At 47.3% G+C, this 16,818-nt stretch overlaps 1 protein-coding gene across 1 annotated transcript in view; it reads left to right on the forward strand.

Annotated features, from left to right (window-relative positions):
* LOC136945373 (phosphatidylinositol 3,4,5-trisphosphate-dependent Rac exchanger 1 protein-like) overlaps positions 1–16,818 on the forward strand; it is a 70,897-nt gene that overhangs the window by 35,258 nt on the left and 18,821 nt on the right. The window contains 7 exon segments of the mRNA XM_067239145.1: positions 4,439–4,539; positions 6,215–6,318; positions 6,749–6,798; positions 8,752–8,827; positions 9,740–9,812; positions 13,441–13,583; positions 15,839–15,931. Of these exon segments, the coding sequence (XP_067095246.1) occupies positions 4,439–4,539; positions 6,215–6,318; positions 6,749–6,798; positions 8,752–8,827; positions 9,740–9,812; positions 13,441–13,583; positions 15,839–15,931 (640 nt within the window).

A 16,818-nucleotide genomic window follows, 5' to 3' on the forward strand; every position in this document is an offset into this window, starting at 1 on the left:
CACGTAATTGCGTTAATTCCAACCTCATCTTGACTAATTGCTGCTGTGTAAACTTAGGCACTCAGAAGAAAAGCCATTCACTCCGTGTGTGCCTGGCTATATGCCCTACCTGCTGCTATCATGACATCCTTCTGTTCTTTGTGCCGTGGTTTGAGTTCACCTCCCACTGTTCTACAGTGTGCTAAGTACTGTAGTTCCTCTTAGAGTTTCCTGAAGCTGACACTTCCTCTGTCAGCTGGCCTTCTATTTTCACACACACACTTGCACACACACAGAAGACACACGCAGACATGGACACGCACACACACAAACACACGCACAGACACACGCACACACACAAACACACGCATACTCTCAATCTGTCTCCCAGTGCCCAAACTGATGAACGAGTTTGCCTGGAATTGTTTTTCCCCCCCTCAGTCAGGAGCCAATCACTCGTTAGGTCTCAACACACACTCACAGCTTAATTAGGAAGACCCTCCCTTGAACAGTGGGCCGCTGGACTGAGCTGCAGTTTTTTTTTTCTTTCTTGTTCCCTTTAGTCTTTCAGTGCCATGAATGGACAATGAGGGTCTTGCCAGCAGCGAGGCATTTTCCATGACTTCCCTCAGCTCAACACAATCACTTTTTGCGAGATTCCAAACAGCAATTAAAATTCTCCTTGGCACCGATTTGGTAGATGGGGGGACGGGGACGGGGGGGCACGGGGCACGGACTGTTAGGGCGATAGGAGTGATTAAGGCAGACCTGCAAACTTGCCTCCATGAACTTGTGGTCTGAGCTAAGTTTAAATGGCTGTTAAAAGTAACGCAAGATGTAGTAAAGCGCAGGACGTAACGGTTTACATTACATTTTACATTTAGTCATTTAGCAGACGCTCTTATCCAGAGCGACTTACAGTAAGTACAGGGACATTCCCCTGAGGCAAGTAGGGTGAAGTGCCTTGCCCAAGGACACAACGTCAGTTCGCACGACCGGGAATCGAACTGGCAACCTTCGGATTACTAGCCCGATTCCCTAACCGCTCAGCCACCTGACTTTGCTGTGTGATCGGTGAGATGCTACTCACACATTAGACTGAGGTGAAAGTTCAACCACGAAGGCTACGGGTGGATATTGTGCGTTAAGGATTAAATATAGCCATCTGTTGATTCACATTCATAGTCGCAAACCAGATTTTCAACGTAGGAAATCTGAATAAAATCAGCTGTCATGAAGTATGTATTTCATGGATCGTGCTGTTTCAGGGAGTCAGGTGGCTGAGCGGTTAGGGAGTCGGGCTAGTAATCTGAAGGTTACCGGTTCGATTCCTGGCTCTTCCAAATGACGTTGTGTCCTTGGGCAAGGCACTTCACCCTACTTGCCTCGGGGGGAATGTCCCTGTACTTACTGTAAGTCGCTCTGGATAAGAGCGTCTGCTAAATGACTAAATGTAAATCTAAATGTAAATGTTTCCTGATTCCTCCCATCCATCACCAAACTTCCGTCAAACTCAATGAGACGTGAACTGTCTCCTTGTTGTTGTTTTTCCTGTGACTCGTGGCTAGACTGTTTGTTCATGGAACTGCACTCTGCATTCTAGTGCAGCCAAACACCCCTGTGTGTGTATGGTGTGTGTGTGTGTGTGTGTATGGTGTGTGTGTGTGCCTGCCCACGCAGACGTGCTTGCGTGCGTCTGGGAAAGCGATCCATATCAAACAGTATTCCTTCTTGTCAGCACTTCATGTAGGAGACTCGCCAGGCCCCCTCCCTCCCTCCTTCCCTCCCTCCACCCCTCCACACCTCCATCCCTCTCTCCTACACTCCATCAATCCCTCCCTCCTTCCCCCTATCCTCCCTCCCCCCTACCCAGCCTCCCTCCCTCCCCCCTACCCAGCCTCCCTCCCTCCCCCCTACCCAGCCTCCCTCCCTCCCTCCTTGGTAATGAGTGCAACCTAGGTTTGTATCTGATGACATTATGAGCAAGCATCTCCTAGTCTGAGAAAGCCCAGCAGATAGCGGTGCTTGCTAAGTGGGTCTTATTGAATCAGACCGCTACAGAGAGTGCCTGTTCGACAGTGTCAGCTTTATTGATAGCATAATTCCATCATTTGTCAACAGCTTCAATGTGGTTGTCAGCTGTTTGCTAGTGCGTCTTCCTATAGCTTCTCCACACTCAGTGTACCTGGCCCGTTTGCTGATGCAGGTTATTTATTTTGAGTGGAACTTGCATAGCATCATGGCTTTCAGAGTCCAGCAGGGCCTTCTTGGTCCATTTGTGGGTTTGAAATCTGCTGTAGAAGATGTTTATCGTGCCAGCGACATTAGGTTTCTACCAAGCACACCTTCCTAAGCGTCCTGAGTGAGAATTCACGAATCGCTGTGCAGGAGAGGGGATAACTTGTTAGATCTTGTTCATGGTGAGTTCATGCTAGGAAGAGAAAGAATGATGCCTCAAACATGAAGTCACTTTATTTCCAATAGCTAATATGGATGACATCACTCAGCAAGACATGCATGAAGCACCGGCTGACTAGTAGAAAGTTACACGCACACACAAACACACTCAACATCTGTGTGGTCTGGTCCCGTCTTATTAACAGGGATATACTCTGCTCCATAGAATTAATCAGGCTCTTACGTAAGCACCCCCAGACACACTCACACACTCACACACACACACGCACACACACACACACACACACTCCCACCACCCAGCCTGCCCCCTCCACATCCACTTGAGTCCTCTGCCAATGTTAATTAACAGTTTCTCGCTTTGACACACTGGTACATCCGCGCACACACACACACACACATATGTTTGAATCCTACCTGAGCAGTAATAGTTAATGGTTTGTGTGTGAGGGTTCTAATTATGGTAAAATATACTCAATACATCAGCCGGACAATAGACAATAGAGCCCTGATAGAAGCAGATGGCTCAAGGTGGATGCAGTTTTGCATGACCACACATGCACACACACACGGGCTTTCAGTCTGCTTTCACAGTGTCATGCCCTTGTGCACACACACATATATTTTGCATGAAAACACATGCTAAGAGATGACGTGTTTATAAGCAGTACTCGCACACACGTACATAATACTACACAGGGGGGCTCCGTGGCACCCACGCACACACACCCACACACCCACACACACGTTTGCTCAGATTGTTCTGTCTCTCATTCACTGTTCATCATTCTTTGGGGAATTGATTTTGCTCAACAGCGTGGAAGATTGAGCAGAGGGAAATGTCATTTTCTCCTTCAAACATTTGGCCAGTTCAACAGCCGAGTGTCAGATGGGTGGGAGGTGGGGGTGGGGGTGGAGGTGGGAGTGAGGATGGCCTCCACACCCTAATGGAGTGTGGTGTGAGTGGAACACAGCACATCACAAGGCAGGCTGTTGGAGAGGAGAGAAAGAGTCAAGTCAAGGGGAGTCTGTCCAGCATGTGTGTGTCCACTGTGTTAGATATGTTAGCTGTGTTAGATATGTTAGCTGTGTTAGCTGTGTTAGCTGTGTTAGATATGTTAGCTGTGTTAGCTGTGTTAGCTGTGTTAGCTGTGTTAGCTGTGTTAGATATGTTAGCTGTGTTAGCTGTGTTAGCTGTGTTAGCTGTGTTAGCTGTGTTAGCTGTGTTAGATATGTTAGCTGTGTTAGCTGTGTTAGATATGTTAGCTGTGTTAGCTGTGTTAGATATGTTAGCTGTGTTAGCTGTGTTAGCTGTGTTAGATATGTTAGCTGTGTTAGATATGTTAGCTGTGTTAGCTGTGTTAGATATGTTAGCTGTGTTAGCTGTGTTAGCTGTGTTAGATATGTTAGCTGTGTTAGCTGTGTTAGCTGTGTTAGATATGTTAGCTGTGTTAGATATGTTAGCTGTGTTAGCTGTGTTAGATATGTTAGCTGTGTTAGCTGTGTTAGATATGTTAGCTGTGTTAGATATGTTAGCTGTGTTAGCTGTGTTAGCTGTGTTAGATATGTTAGCTGTGTTAGCTGTGTTAGCTGTGTCACACTTCACAGGGTTTGCTGTCATAACTGTAATATATTCATGTCACATAAGATGAAGGCCCCTCTTAATGGCTGCTGGCTTTCTGCCATGTCACGTCTTGTGTCCACACGAGGACACAAGGTAGGTCAGGTCACGCTGACTGTGATGTGGGGTACATACAGTATACTCACTGTGGTGTGGGGTACATACAGTATACTCACTGTGGTGTGAGGTACATACAGTATACTCACTGTGGTGTGGGGTACATACAGTATACTCACTGTGGTGTGGGGTACATACAGTATACTCACTGTGGTGTGGGGTACATACTCACTGTGGTGTGAGGTACATACAGTATACTCACTGTGGTGTGAGGTACATACAGTATATTCACTGTGGTGTGGGGTACATACAGTATAAAGCCATGGAAGTTTGTGTTTCATGTGAGGTTGTGTTGTGTGTCCACAGTGAGTTTGTGTCCTGGCTGATTGAGAGCGGGGAGATCAGTAAGCCGGATGAGGGGGTGAACTTGGGCCAGGCGCTTCTGGAGAACGGCATCATCCACCACGGTGAGAGAACACCCTCCACTCGTCTTTACTCTTTTTTTTCCACTCCTTCGTTCTTCATTTCCTCCTTTCGTTATACTTCATCAGTTCAAGCTCTACTGTTTGTTTTCTCCCTCATTACTTTATCTCCGGTTGTCTCTCTGAGACTTGTGTTGAGAATGTGAGTCTGGTGGCTGAGCGGTTAGGGAATCGGGCTAGTAATCTCAAGGTTGCCAGTTTGACTCCCGGCCGTGCCAAATGACGTTGTGTCCTTGGGCAAGGCACTTCACCCTACTTGCCTCGGGGGGAATGTCCCTGTACTTACTGTAAGTCGCTCTGGTTAAGAGCGTCTGCTGAATGACTAAATGTAAATGTGAGGAGAGAGGCTGCAAGGAATCCAGGGAGGACTTTTCAAATGAAACGCTCCCTTAAGGCTACTGTAGCCTACTACTGAATGAGTAGATTCTAGTCTCGCACCATTTACTTTATTTAATTTCTGTTACTTTCTTTTCAACGTTCCGTAACACTTTCTCCTTCTTACTCATGCACAAATACCCTGTCAGCCTGTTAGTCTCTCTCTCTTTCGGTCTCTCTCTCTCATTCTTACTTTCACTCACTCACTCTCGTTATTGACTTAATGATATTTTGCACCCTGTCTGGTATTTTCAGTTCTCCTTCCTAGCAGTGCAGCGTTTAATCTTAAGGCCATGTAAAGCCATAAGATGTGTTCCTCAAAAATGTCTAATGGTCCGGCAGGTTGAGCTTGAATCAGTCTCTCGGGCAAAATGGTCACAAACTGAAATAATGCATTGAAAAAAGAAATGCACACACCATCCTTTAAATAATTGATGAAGGGAGTTTGACATTGAGTCACTGGGGGCCTGGACCGTAGGTAATCCCAGACGTAAACTGTGAAAGGCAGCCCCCACACACCAACCTGGCGCACAGAGCTGCAGGTTCCTGACACCTAATACCTGAGGAAAACCCCTTCTGTTGCGGCCCACACTCTGCATCAGTGGGGGGTTGTGGGTTAGGAGTGTGTGTGGGGGGTTGGGCTCGGAGTGTGTGTGTGTATGAGGGGGTCTTGTGGGTTAGGAGTGGAGGGTTGTGGTCAAGTGGGGCAGGCCGGTGATGGCTGAACAGGGACAGTGTAGCCACTTATTAGTCAGTGACCTGGAGGCATGAGGTGATGTGACAGGCTTGGAGAGTGGACACATGGAGGGAGAGGGGGGAGGGAGGGAAATATTGAGTCAAAGACAAACTCCCTATTTTTGGCAAGGAACACGTCAATACTCCTTACATCTAAAACTAGGTGTCCTTCAAGGAGCTGGACTTGAGGATGGGAGGTTGCAACCATATTGGCATTACCGATTTAAAGTTTTCTAAGTAAAGAATAGAAGGGCTGACAAAAGGAGACAACAAGAGGAAGCTGTCGTGGCTGATTGAGATGGACCCGTAGTCTAGAGTTGTTGAGGTGGAAGGAACAGTAACGGACACACATGACCTCTAAAGTAATACATCTTAAAAGCAGAAAACCAATCAGCCCTGACATTTATCCCTCTCTCCTTCTCACTGTTTCTCTCCTTTTTTCTCTTTGTCTCTCGCCTCTCTGTCTCCACGCTCTCTCTCTCTCTCTCTCTCTCTCTCTCTCTCTCTCTCTCTCTCTCTCTCTCTCTCTCTCCTCTCTTGACATTACCAGTGTCGGACAAGCACCAGTTCAAGAACGAGCAGGTGCTCTATCGCTTCCGCTATGACGATGGAACCTACAAGGCCCGCAGCGAGATGGAGGACATCATGTCTAAGGTGTGTGTGTGTCAACGTCTGTGTGTGGGACAGGGAGAGAGAGATCGCTCTGACCTCTCACACACATTTCTGGCTGTGATGAGTCTATGTCAGAGGTGATGTCGTGCACGGTAGCTCGGGGCTAACTCATTAGCGCCTGACAACACAGCGCCCTGTTAGGAAGCAGGGCTTTGCCTCAGTAGGCAGAGATGGAGGCTTAGCTAGACCAGCTGATTCAAAGAGGGGTTAGATGGCTGAGCGGTTAGGGAGTCAGGCTATTAATCAGAAGGTTGTTGGTTAGATTCCCGGCCGTGCAAAATGACGTTGTGTCCTTGGGCAAGGCACTTCACCCTACTTGCCTCGGGGGGAATGTCCCTGTACTAACTGTAAGTCGCTCTGGATAAGAGCGTCTGCTAAATGTACATGTAAACCCGCTCCTTTCTCCCTGTAGGGTGTACGACTCTACTGTCGCCTGCACTGCTTGTACACGCCTGTCATCAAGTAAGTATCCATCCTCCTGCTCCTCTTCTTCCTCCTTTTCAATCCTCTCTCTCCCCTCCCCCTCCTCGTTCACACTCCCTCTCTCCAGGTGCATGTCTGTGAATATTCATGAGATTCACATTCAGCCCACACCATCCCCTCTGCGTGCAGTGGAACAAACAGTCAGCCTGCCGACGTAAAGCCATTACACACACTCTCCTCCTCAGTCTGGAAACCCACCTTTTATTTTCCTCTTCAGCTATACATTGATATTCAGGTCGGGGTTGCCAGGTTTTTCAGTTGCCAGGTTTTTCAAGGGCAGGAGGGTTTATCAGGGAGCGTAGAATTGAAAACTGGCCTTCACCACCTTGAACCTATGTGTGATTTTAGATTAAGAATTCTGGGTTGGAAATCTTACGTTTGCTCACAAGAGCACAGAAACACAGTGACACACTCACACTTGCACACCCTGGACAAACACAGCAACACTGCATCAATCTTTATTTTTCTGTGGGAGTCACCTTCAGCAGTAGCACCCAGACAGGAAAGCAGACATGGTGCTAATCAGGAGTACATGCACACTCTCTTTCTCTCTCTCTCATTCTCACTCAGTCTCTCATTCTCACTCTCTCTTTCTCTCGCACTCTCTCTCTGTCTCATTCTCACTCTCTCTCTCAATCTCTCTCTCTCCCCCTCTCTTTTTCTCCCTCCCTCTCTCTTGCTCTCTGTCTCTATCTGTCTCTATCTGTCTCCATCTCTTCCCCCCTCTATCCAGCCACTGATTGAAGCCTCCAGTGTATCAATTGTCACAGGCAAACAAATAGGCTCTGGTCAGCTGGAGATTCCATTAACCCAGCGTAGCAGGGACACGCCTCTACACAGCGTCCAGCGTAGCAGGGACACTGCGGCCACTGGTTCGACCTGGTTACCTACTTCCTGTTGAAGTGAATATTTCACCTGTTGCAAGCGTCGGCCTACAACGCTGATGTTGATTGCATCATCGGGTCTGATCAGGCCTTCTGCTGTGGTTGTTCTGGCTTTTGTTTGAGTTTTCCATGGAAGATGTGCAGTACGAGAGGACCTGAGGAGGACACACACTCACACACACACACACACACACACACACACACACACACACACACACATGCTCACATCCATCACAGTGACAAGGTCAACAACTCGTCAGACGATGTACTCAGTGGTCTGCCTGTCATGCAGGTCTAAACCGTACTTCCTGTAAGCCTTTTTAACTTCCTGTAGTTACTTCCTCTTTCCAGAATGGTCTCATGTGGGTGTTTTTGGACCTTGGCTGTAATTCTTACTAAGTTTCATAACAGGAGTAGCTCGGTGTATGTGTATAGCATGTTGCCAGGCGGAGGACGATCAGAGGAAGTGATAAAGTAGCTCCTATACCTGTGGCTCTGTGTGTCATGACAAACACACCTGTCACACAGGAAGTCCATCTCCCATTGGTCCTCAACTAGACAACATGAAAAATAAAAAGAATACAATCATTGAGGAGGATGTTTAGAAGGCACCGTTGGATGGGAGATGTGAGAGAAGATGATGCAGATGTTTTCAAATAATAATAATAGTATTTGTCATGCACTTTATATTGAGCTAAAATCTCAAAGTGCTACAGGTTAGAAACAAGAAAGGGCACCAAAAAATCATGTTCAACAAAAAAGAAAATAGGACAGAAGAGTCAATCAGCCAAAGGCTCTGTTAAAAGGTGGAACCTCCAGTGAGCCAGGCAGTGTTTAATCATCTGTGTTTAGCAGGTAACCAGACTGTGTATGTTTGATGGTGAGTAGTTAGTCTAGCCTAGATAGAAGCCCACGCCATCTTGTCCATGAGTCCCTGCTGACTGGCTAGGGCTGTGTTTGGGCTCAGTGTCTGCCTGTGCTCACCTGTGCTCACCTGTGCTCACCTGTGCTCACCTGTGCTCACCTGTGCTCACCGTCCTTCTCTCAGGGACAGAGACTATCATCTGAAAACCTTCAAGTCGGTGGTGCCTGCAAGCAAGCTGGTGGACTGGCTCCTGTCTCAGGTAAATCCCAGGGATCACAGTCTAAGTAGAACAATCATAAATACTGTACATTTACATTTTGTCATTTAACAGACGCTCTTATCCAGAGCGACTTATAGTAAGTACAGGGACATTCCCCCCGAGACAAGTAGGGAGAAGTGCCTTTCCCAAGGACACACCATCATTTGGCACGGCCGGGGAATCAAAACAGCAACCTTCTGATTACCAGCCCGATTCCTTAACCGCTCAGCCACCTGACTCCTGTACACTGCACACACACTTAGGCACCCATACACACACATGGACAGACATACAGGCAGTATGCTCTTAATATAAGTAAAACTGGTATAAATACTGTTCACACAGGCATGCAGACTGTATGCTCATGTATATACACCAAGACACCCACACATATAGGGTGGTCCTTAAGTCGGAGACCACAAGTCAAGATGCTTCTATTTAGCATGTTTTTTGTTTGTACTACAATATTACAAATTATATTGTCAGCTTAACAATTTGAGTGAAAAGTTCAGTCTTTTTGAGAAATGTTCAGGAATGTCTGAATTTTTTGTATTTGGTATTCCCCCCCTCTTGGCTTTACTGACTCGATACAAGTTTGTGCAAAACGTAATGACCCATGTTATCCCAGCATGATCTGACAATGTTCCAAAGAACTCCATGTGATGTCCCAGAATGCTCGGGCTTTCTCATTCTTCAGGTCCCCCATTGAATGTTCAATGTGATCTCAGAGCTTTGTACCCCACTGTATATACACATGCAACCTTGCAGACTACACGCACACACACACACACATACAGTCACACACACACACACACACATTGAATAAATTACAGTGTGCATGTGTGTGAAGGTATAAACCAATCTTTAAATAGTAACTATGGATTGTGATGCGTGCGTCATCTTGTCTCCCAGGGCGACTGTTCCACACGCGATGATGCCGTGACTCTGGGGGTGGGACTGTGCAACAACGGCTTCATGCACCACGGTCAGTCAGTCTCACACACACACACAGGTGCACCACACAAACAGGTGCACCACACACACACACATGCACACACATCGACACACATGTACCAAACGCACACCTGCACCAACCCCCCCCCCCCCCCCCCCACACACACACACACACAGTAACTTGTTTACCCTACAGTATAATACTGTAGCCAAAGCCCAAACCGTGACCCATGTCAGCAGTGCACCCTGAGCTGTTTGCTTCTGCTACAGAGCTGTCTGGGTCAACAACTTCAACACCTACAGTACATCTGCCTTCAGAGGCAGCTTAGCCTACATGCATCCTTGGCACTGTGTGAAGGGTAATCACCCTTCACATCCATGCCCACAGACACACACACACACACTCAAGCTCAAAACTCTCGAGTACACACTTGTGAAACTTACACTCTCACACAGCGATTTGCACAATTGCATGTGTTCTTTTTGAACTTCCGCTGTTTCTCTCTCTCTCTGTTACTCTCTCTCTCTCTGTTACTCTCTGTCTCTCTGTTACTCTCTCTCTCTCTGTTACTCTCTCTCTCTCTGTTACTCTCTCTCTCTCTGTTACTCTCTCTCTCTCTCTCTCTGTTACTCTCTCTCTCTCTCTCTCTGTTACTCTCTCTCTCTCTGTTACTCTCTCTCTCTCTCTGTTACTCTCTCTCTCTCTGTTACTCTCTCTCTCTCTCTCTGTTACTCTCTCTCTCTCTCTCTGTTACTCTCTCTCTCTCTGTTACTCTCTCTCTCTCTGTTACTCTCTCTCTCTCTGTTACTCTCTACCACACACACACGATCCCGCTGCCATCTGCTGGTGGGTTTTACTGCACCAGGTTTCACACCTTGACCCTCTGACCTCTGATGACAGGAGGTGTGTTCTCACCTGTCTGACCTGCTCAGCGCCCCAACACTCCTACTGGCCTAGTCAGCATGTCTGTAAACACACACACACCAACACCCCCTCTCTCTCTCTCTGTGGCTCTCCTGTCTCTCTCTGCACCTCACAGGAACAGCTACCGTTAACTAGATGTTTGGGAGAACCTCGCAAAGACCCTTTAATTTAGTTTTTATTAAGTAAAACTCGAATGATGTTATGACATAATGGCTGAAGCCCAACCACAGGATCAGATACTGTGCACTGTTGTGTGGTCACCTGGGTATTGTGCTGCGTATTGTGTGTGTGTGTGTGTGTGTGAGCCTTTCTGTGGTTAAAAGGTAATGTTTCTCTCTGAGATCGTTCATGCGGTCATTTGGGTATTACATTTCACCATGTAGCTCATCTGGACTGTAGATACTGCAGTTAAATTATGTATTTATTATTTAGCGCTTGTGTGTGTGCATGCGTGTTCTTGGAACAGCCAAATTAGGGGATTTCCAGAAGCACCCTCGAGCTGAATAGACGGCAATAAGGTATTAGATGGCCTGTCCAGGTGAATAGGAAATACCTTCAGGTCAGACTTCATTTTCTTGGCACAAGGCCAGGGCGTAGGTGTGTGTGTGCTAAGCGTGTTTGTGTGTGTACTATGTATGTTTGTGTGTGTGTGTACTATGTGTGTGTGTGTGGTAAATGTGTGTGTGTGTACGCTGTAAGCTGTGTGGCACTGGTACATGTCACACAGCGAACACTTGCGAGGACAAACACTGGAGGGCTGCACTCTCTGTTGTCTCCTTGAACAGTTGGAATCAGGCTTTTCCATGGAAAGGTTTTCCAGAGGATAAGAGCAGAGAACACGGTGTCCTTCCAGCACGCACATGAAGACACACACACATGAACTAGCGCACTGTCCCGAGTCCCTGTGTGTGTGTGTGTGTGTGTCTGGGTATGTATGTGTCCCTGTGTGTGTGTGTGTGTCTGGGTATGTCTGTGTCCTGTGTGTGTGTGTGTGTCTGGGTATGTATGTGTCTGTGTGTGTGTGTCTGGGTATGTCTGTGTCCCTGTGTGTGTGTGTGTGTGTGTGTCTGGGTATGTCTGTGTGTGTGTGTGTGTGTGTCTGGGTATGTCTGTGTGTATGTGTGTGTGTGTGTGTGTGTGTCTGGGTATGTCTGTGTCCGTGTGTGTGTGTTTTCCTGAACACGCTCTTTAGCTAAGAGCAACAATAATGCTATTTTCTGTGCGGAAAAAATGCGGGCTAACCATCTACTGCCTGTCATCACGTAAAAGAAGCGTATATTTCACCATGCCTGGGTTGGATCACGGTTTGACAAGTTAAGTACAGTATTGTGCACACTGTCAAACAAACTCTTACAACTAAGCATGTTGTCTTTGTTCATTACTCACTATTAAAATATCAGTGGTCACATCTGATGTTGGAAACAGCTGGTATTAGTACAACGGATTACAGATGTTGTTATGCCAAAGAGTTTAGACAAATGTAGTATCGAGTATATTTGATCATGCCAAGGAGTTCATGCACAGTAGATGTATACATTGAATTATAACAAGATACACCACATTGACCCCGGTTACTAAGACGTGGGGTATCCAACAGAAGGAAGTACTCAAGGAGACTCTGAACCCCAGCACACATGACCTCATGATGGTAGTGTTGGTGAGTCATGGTAATGTGTGTGTTAACGTTACGTAATGTAGTTACGTACAGGGCTTTCCTGATGCTGTGTGCACCTGGTAGAAGTACCCAGGTGTTAGGGAAGGAGGGAGGGGGGGGTGATCAAAACCACAGCATACAAGTGTGGGCCCAAATGCACAAATAGGCCGTAATCACACACACACACACACACACACACACACACACAAACAAGTGCTCACACAAGTACACACACACAGGTATGCTCACACCATACACACACACACACACACTCTGTCTCTCTCTCTCCAGAGACTCTATAGTCCTAGGCTGTATACGTAGATATAGGTAGGTAGGCTAGACCCAGATGGGGCCCATCTTTTCTTAGCATGTTTAGCTAATGCGTTAATTAGCCGTTAGGTTGATGTGTGTAGGTACACACATTTAGACATTTACATTTACATTTAGTCATTTAGCAGACGCTCTTATCCAGAGCGACTTACAGTAAGTACAGGGACATTCCCCCGAGGCAAGTAGGGTGAAGTGCCTTGCCCAAGGACACAACGTCAGTTGGCATGACCGGGAATCGAACTGGCAACCTTCGGATTACTAGCTCGACTCCCTCACCGCTCAGCCAACTGACTCCCAGTCGACACACGAATTGGCAGCTGCTTCTAGGTATCGTAAGTGGGTTGTTCTTGTTGCAAGTGACCTAAATGAATTGGTCTGGAATGACTTAATGTACTCGATAAAGAAATAGTTCTTAAAATGTCTGGTTTTTGTGTTTTTTTATCCACAAGGGCTTTGATGGACCACATCTGTGGTCTGCGGCGGAATACATTTGTCTCTGAGTAATTATTGCACATCGGATTAGCGCACTCTCCACTGACGTGTGTCGCTAGACCATTTCCAATGTTTAGCTTTTTAATTGCGGTGGGAATCCCCCCCCCCCCCCCCCCCCCCCCCCCCCGTTCAGGTTTAGTACAGTCATAACTGTCTGGCCCCATTGACTTTATTTCCCTTGTCGTTTTTCTCTGTGGGAAATAACATGTTTTTCAAGCCGTTTCTCTTCCTTGTCTTTGTCTCCTTGTCCTCCTCCAGTCCTGGAGAAGAGCGAGTTCAAAGACGAGTCTCAGTTCTTCCGTTTCTATGCCGACGAGGAGACGGAGGGCACCAGCACCAAGAGCAAGCAGCTCCGCAACGACTTCAAACTCATAGAGAACATCCTGGCCAAGTCCCTGGTGGTGAGCACCCTCACGCACACACACATGCACACACACACACACACGCGCACACACACATGCACACACACACACATGCACACACACACACACACACACATGCACGCATGCACACACGCACACACACAACTATTTAAACACTCACGTATACACACACACACACACGTAAAAACACACACACTCTCACTTATGATCCTTATGTATATATACTATATACATGCACACTCGCATGGTCACACAGACACACAAACATGCACGAGTACACAGATATAGAGCTATTTTATAGAACATTACTGTGCTGTCCGGGGACTAAGTATTCCATTGTGTAGGTGCATGTTATAGATATGTGGTCAAATCAAGGTCCTAGAAGGCATAATCAGAACCAGCCCTGCCCTGCATCCCACGAGGCTGTGCTCGTGTGTGCTGACGTAGACAGCATCTGGCTCAGAGAATCAGAACTCACACACAGACACACACACACATAGCACACACACCACACACACCATACATACCACACATAAACTACACACACAGATACCACACACCATGCACAACCATACCACACACAGACACACACACACACACCCATACCACACACAGACACATACACACACACCCATACCACACACAGACACACACACACACACACACCCATACCACACACAGACACACACACACACCCATACCACACACAGACACACACACTCACCACACACAGACACACACCCACACCACACACCCACACCACACACCCACACCACACACACACACCACGCACACATCTCCGCCCCAAAGGCGTCGCGGATAAAAACATCTCCCCCTCCAGCTTTGAAGACACCAGAGCTTTGAAGTTCCTCTGATCCACGTGCATATTTTAATAGCATTTGACTTTTGCAAATGGAGTCAGCTGTGTGTCATCATGGAGTCTTCCCTTGTGCCTCTCCTGTCGGAGAAATTAAGGATGTGATGTTTTATACTGAACAATACAGATGCCTAGCATGAATCCAACGACTGTGCATTACTTGAGAAATAATCTTAACACTCCTCACAATGATAGCTGCTATCTGATAGCTCGCTGAACTTTGAACTGATGAAGTCTCGTTGATTCGCTTTCAGTAATACGTGCTCAATAATGTCTTCTCATGATTTGGTAAATTGTGTTTTATTTATTTATTTTCTTTTGATAAGGTCAAGACTTGAATATAAAAACTCACAATCATTGGCAGTTGGTAGAGTTTAAATACACACTTTCCCCTTTGCTAATTTGAAGAAGATGTATCCTGGAGAGAAGCAATCTCGTATGAGCTGCCAAGCGAGAACACCACTTTGCCCCGGTGAAGCCCCTCAGTGTGGGATAATTGCAAGCTTCTCCATAAGGTTACCAGCTATGGGCTCTTGACCTTTCTCTGTTGATTAAGCATTTTTGTTATGTATTAACGTGGTTACATGCAGCATGTCATAGCTGTTTGCTACCTAACTTGCCTTAGAACTAGAGTGGAACTTGAATGTGTAGGCTACCTCACTTTCTACCTCGCTCTCTATTTCTCTACCACCCTCTCCTTCGCTCTCTCTCCTGACTGGTCAACACCCAGTGACGGCTCGACGTGACATTCAACAACAGGTGCTGGAAGAATGAGGGGAAAGGTCAAACCATCAAAAGGGCGGGAAACCGGGGTCTACAAGAGCCTCCAAAGTGTCAGGCTAATATTAACAGTCTTAGTGCTAGCGTTGGTTAATGTAGTGTTCCAGCAGAGGAAGTAGAATTTTTTTTAGTTTTACTTCCAGAAATGGCAACGCCTCAGTCTTGATAATAAAACATAATCCACCCTGTAGCTGTTGAAGTGACAAACCTCCACCGCTCCCATATAAGGCTTCTTTGTTTACCCTTCCCTTTTTAGCCAACTCCTCAGACGGAAGTCACCTAGTGATTACAATCTTATCAGAGCATTGCAGCAGCGAGATAGGCCCGTGGCTAAGCTAGCAGTAGCTCGCTAATGACAACATCCCCTCAGCAACTCGCCTTCTGTCGCATGATGACACACGCAAGCCATGGGATGCAGTCCGGGGAGAAGACAATCTGATATTGTGTCGACAGCTGATATGTAGAGGGCAGACCCCACACAGACCCCACACAGACCCCACACAGAGGAGAGGCTCAAGGCAATCATGGTTTCCTCTTGAACTGACACGTACGATCAATCGGTCAATGAAAGTACGTCATTAAAGCGAAACCTTGTGTCGATTGTGCCCCTATGTAGATTCACCCCGAGGAGGAAGACTACGGCTTCGAGATCGAAGAGAAGAACAAAGCCATTGTGGTGAAATCTGTCACCAGGGGCTCACATGCTGAGGTAAACACACACACACTGTTACCCTCATCAAGGGTTAGGATCGTTCGAACACAAGGTGAAAACACATTGCTGCCCATGCCTTCCCTCATTTTCTTTTCTCGGTCTGATGCAGACCCGCACACGTCACACACGCCACACACGTCACACACGTCACACACGTCACACACGTCACACACGTCACACACGTCACACACGTCACACACGTCACACACGTCACACACGTCACACACGTCACACACGTCACACACGTCACACACGTCACAAACCCCCCTGCTGCCAAAGCACATTAGTCCCAGTGGGTCAGGATGGGATGTGTCCTGGACTGTGTGTGCATGTCCCTGGGGGGGGCGGGGGGGTGGAGACAGATTAGGCATGCCTGCTCACATTGCTGTCCCTCAGAGACAGCCCACCACACATGCTGATATGTCAACTCACTCTGTCTACTTTTAGTCTCTACTCTCTCTCTCTCTCTCTCTCTCTCTTTGCTCCTTCTCTCCTGACTTTTTTTTCTGGTATTTATTTGACAAATACTTCAACAACAAAGAAATCCCTCCCTCGTTTCTTTGGTTCATAGTTGTCAGACTTGGGGGATGTGATGTCTCCCAGATCTCAACCTTGCAGTGGTCCTCAGGATCCTCTCAGTCACTCGATTTTCCTGACTTCTCCTGAATCCTTCCTGCCTGCCCGCTTGCCCCCACCCACCACCGCGCCACACAACCCGCTCCACCCAAGCCCATAACAGTGCCCCTACTCAGTATCTGCGTCCCTCCCCATACCCCATCCCCTCCATCTACCACCCCCCAACCCCTTCCCCCCCATCTCTCTCATCCCTCCCCCCCAGTCTTCGTCCTTCCAAACAGTGACAGTGCAGTTAGGGGGGACACAGT

This window comes from Osmerus mordax, chromosome 7 (genome assembly GCF_038355195.1).
Source record: "Osmerus mordax isolate fOsmMor3 chromosome 7, fOsmMor3.pri, whole genome shotgun sequence".
Lineage (NCBI taxonomy): Eukaryota > Metazoa > Chordata > Actinopteri > Osmeriformes > Osmeridae > Osmerus > Osmerus mordax.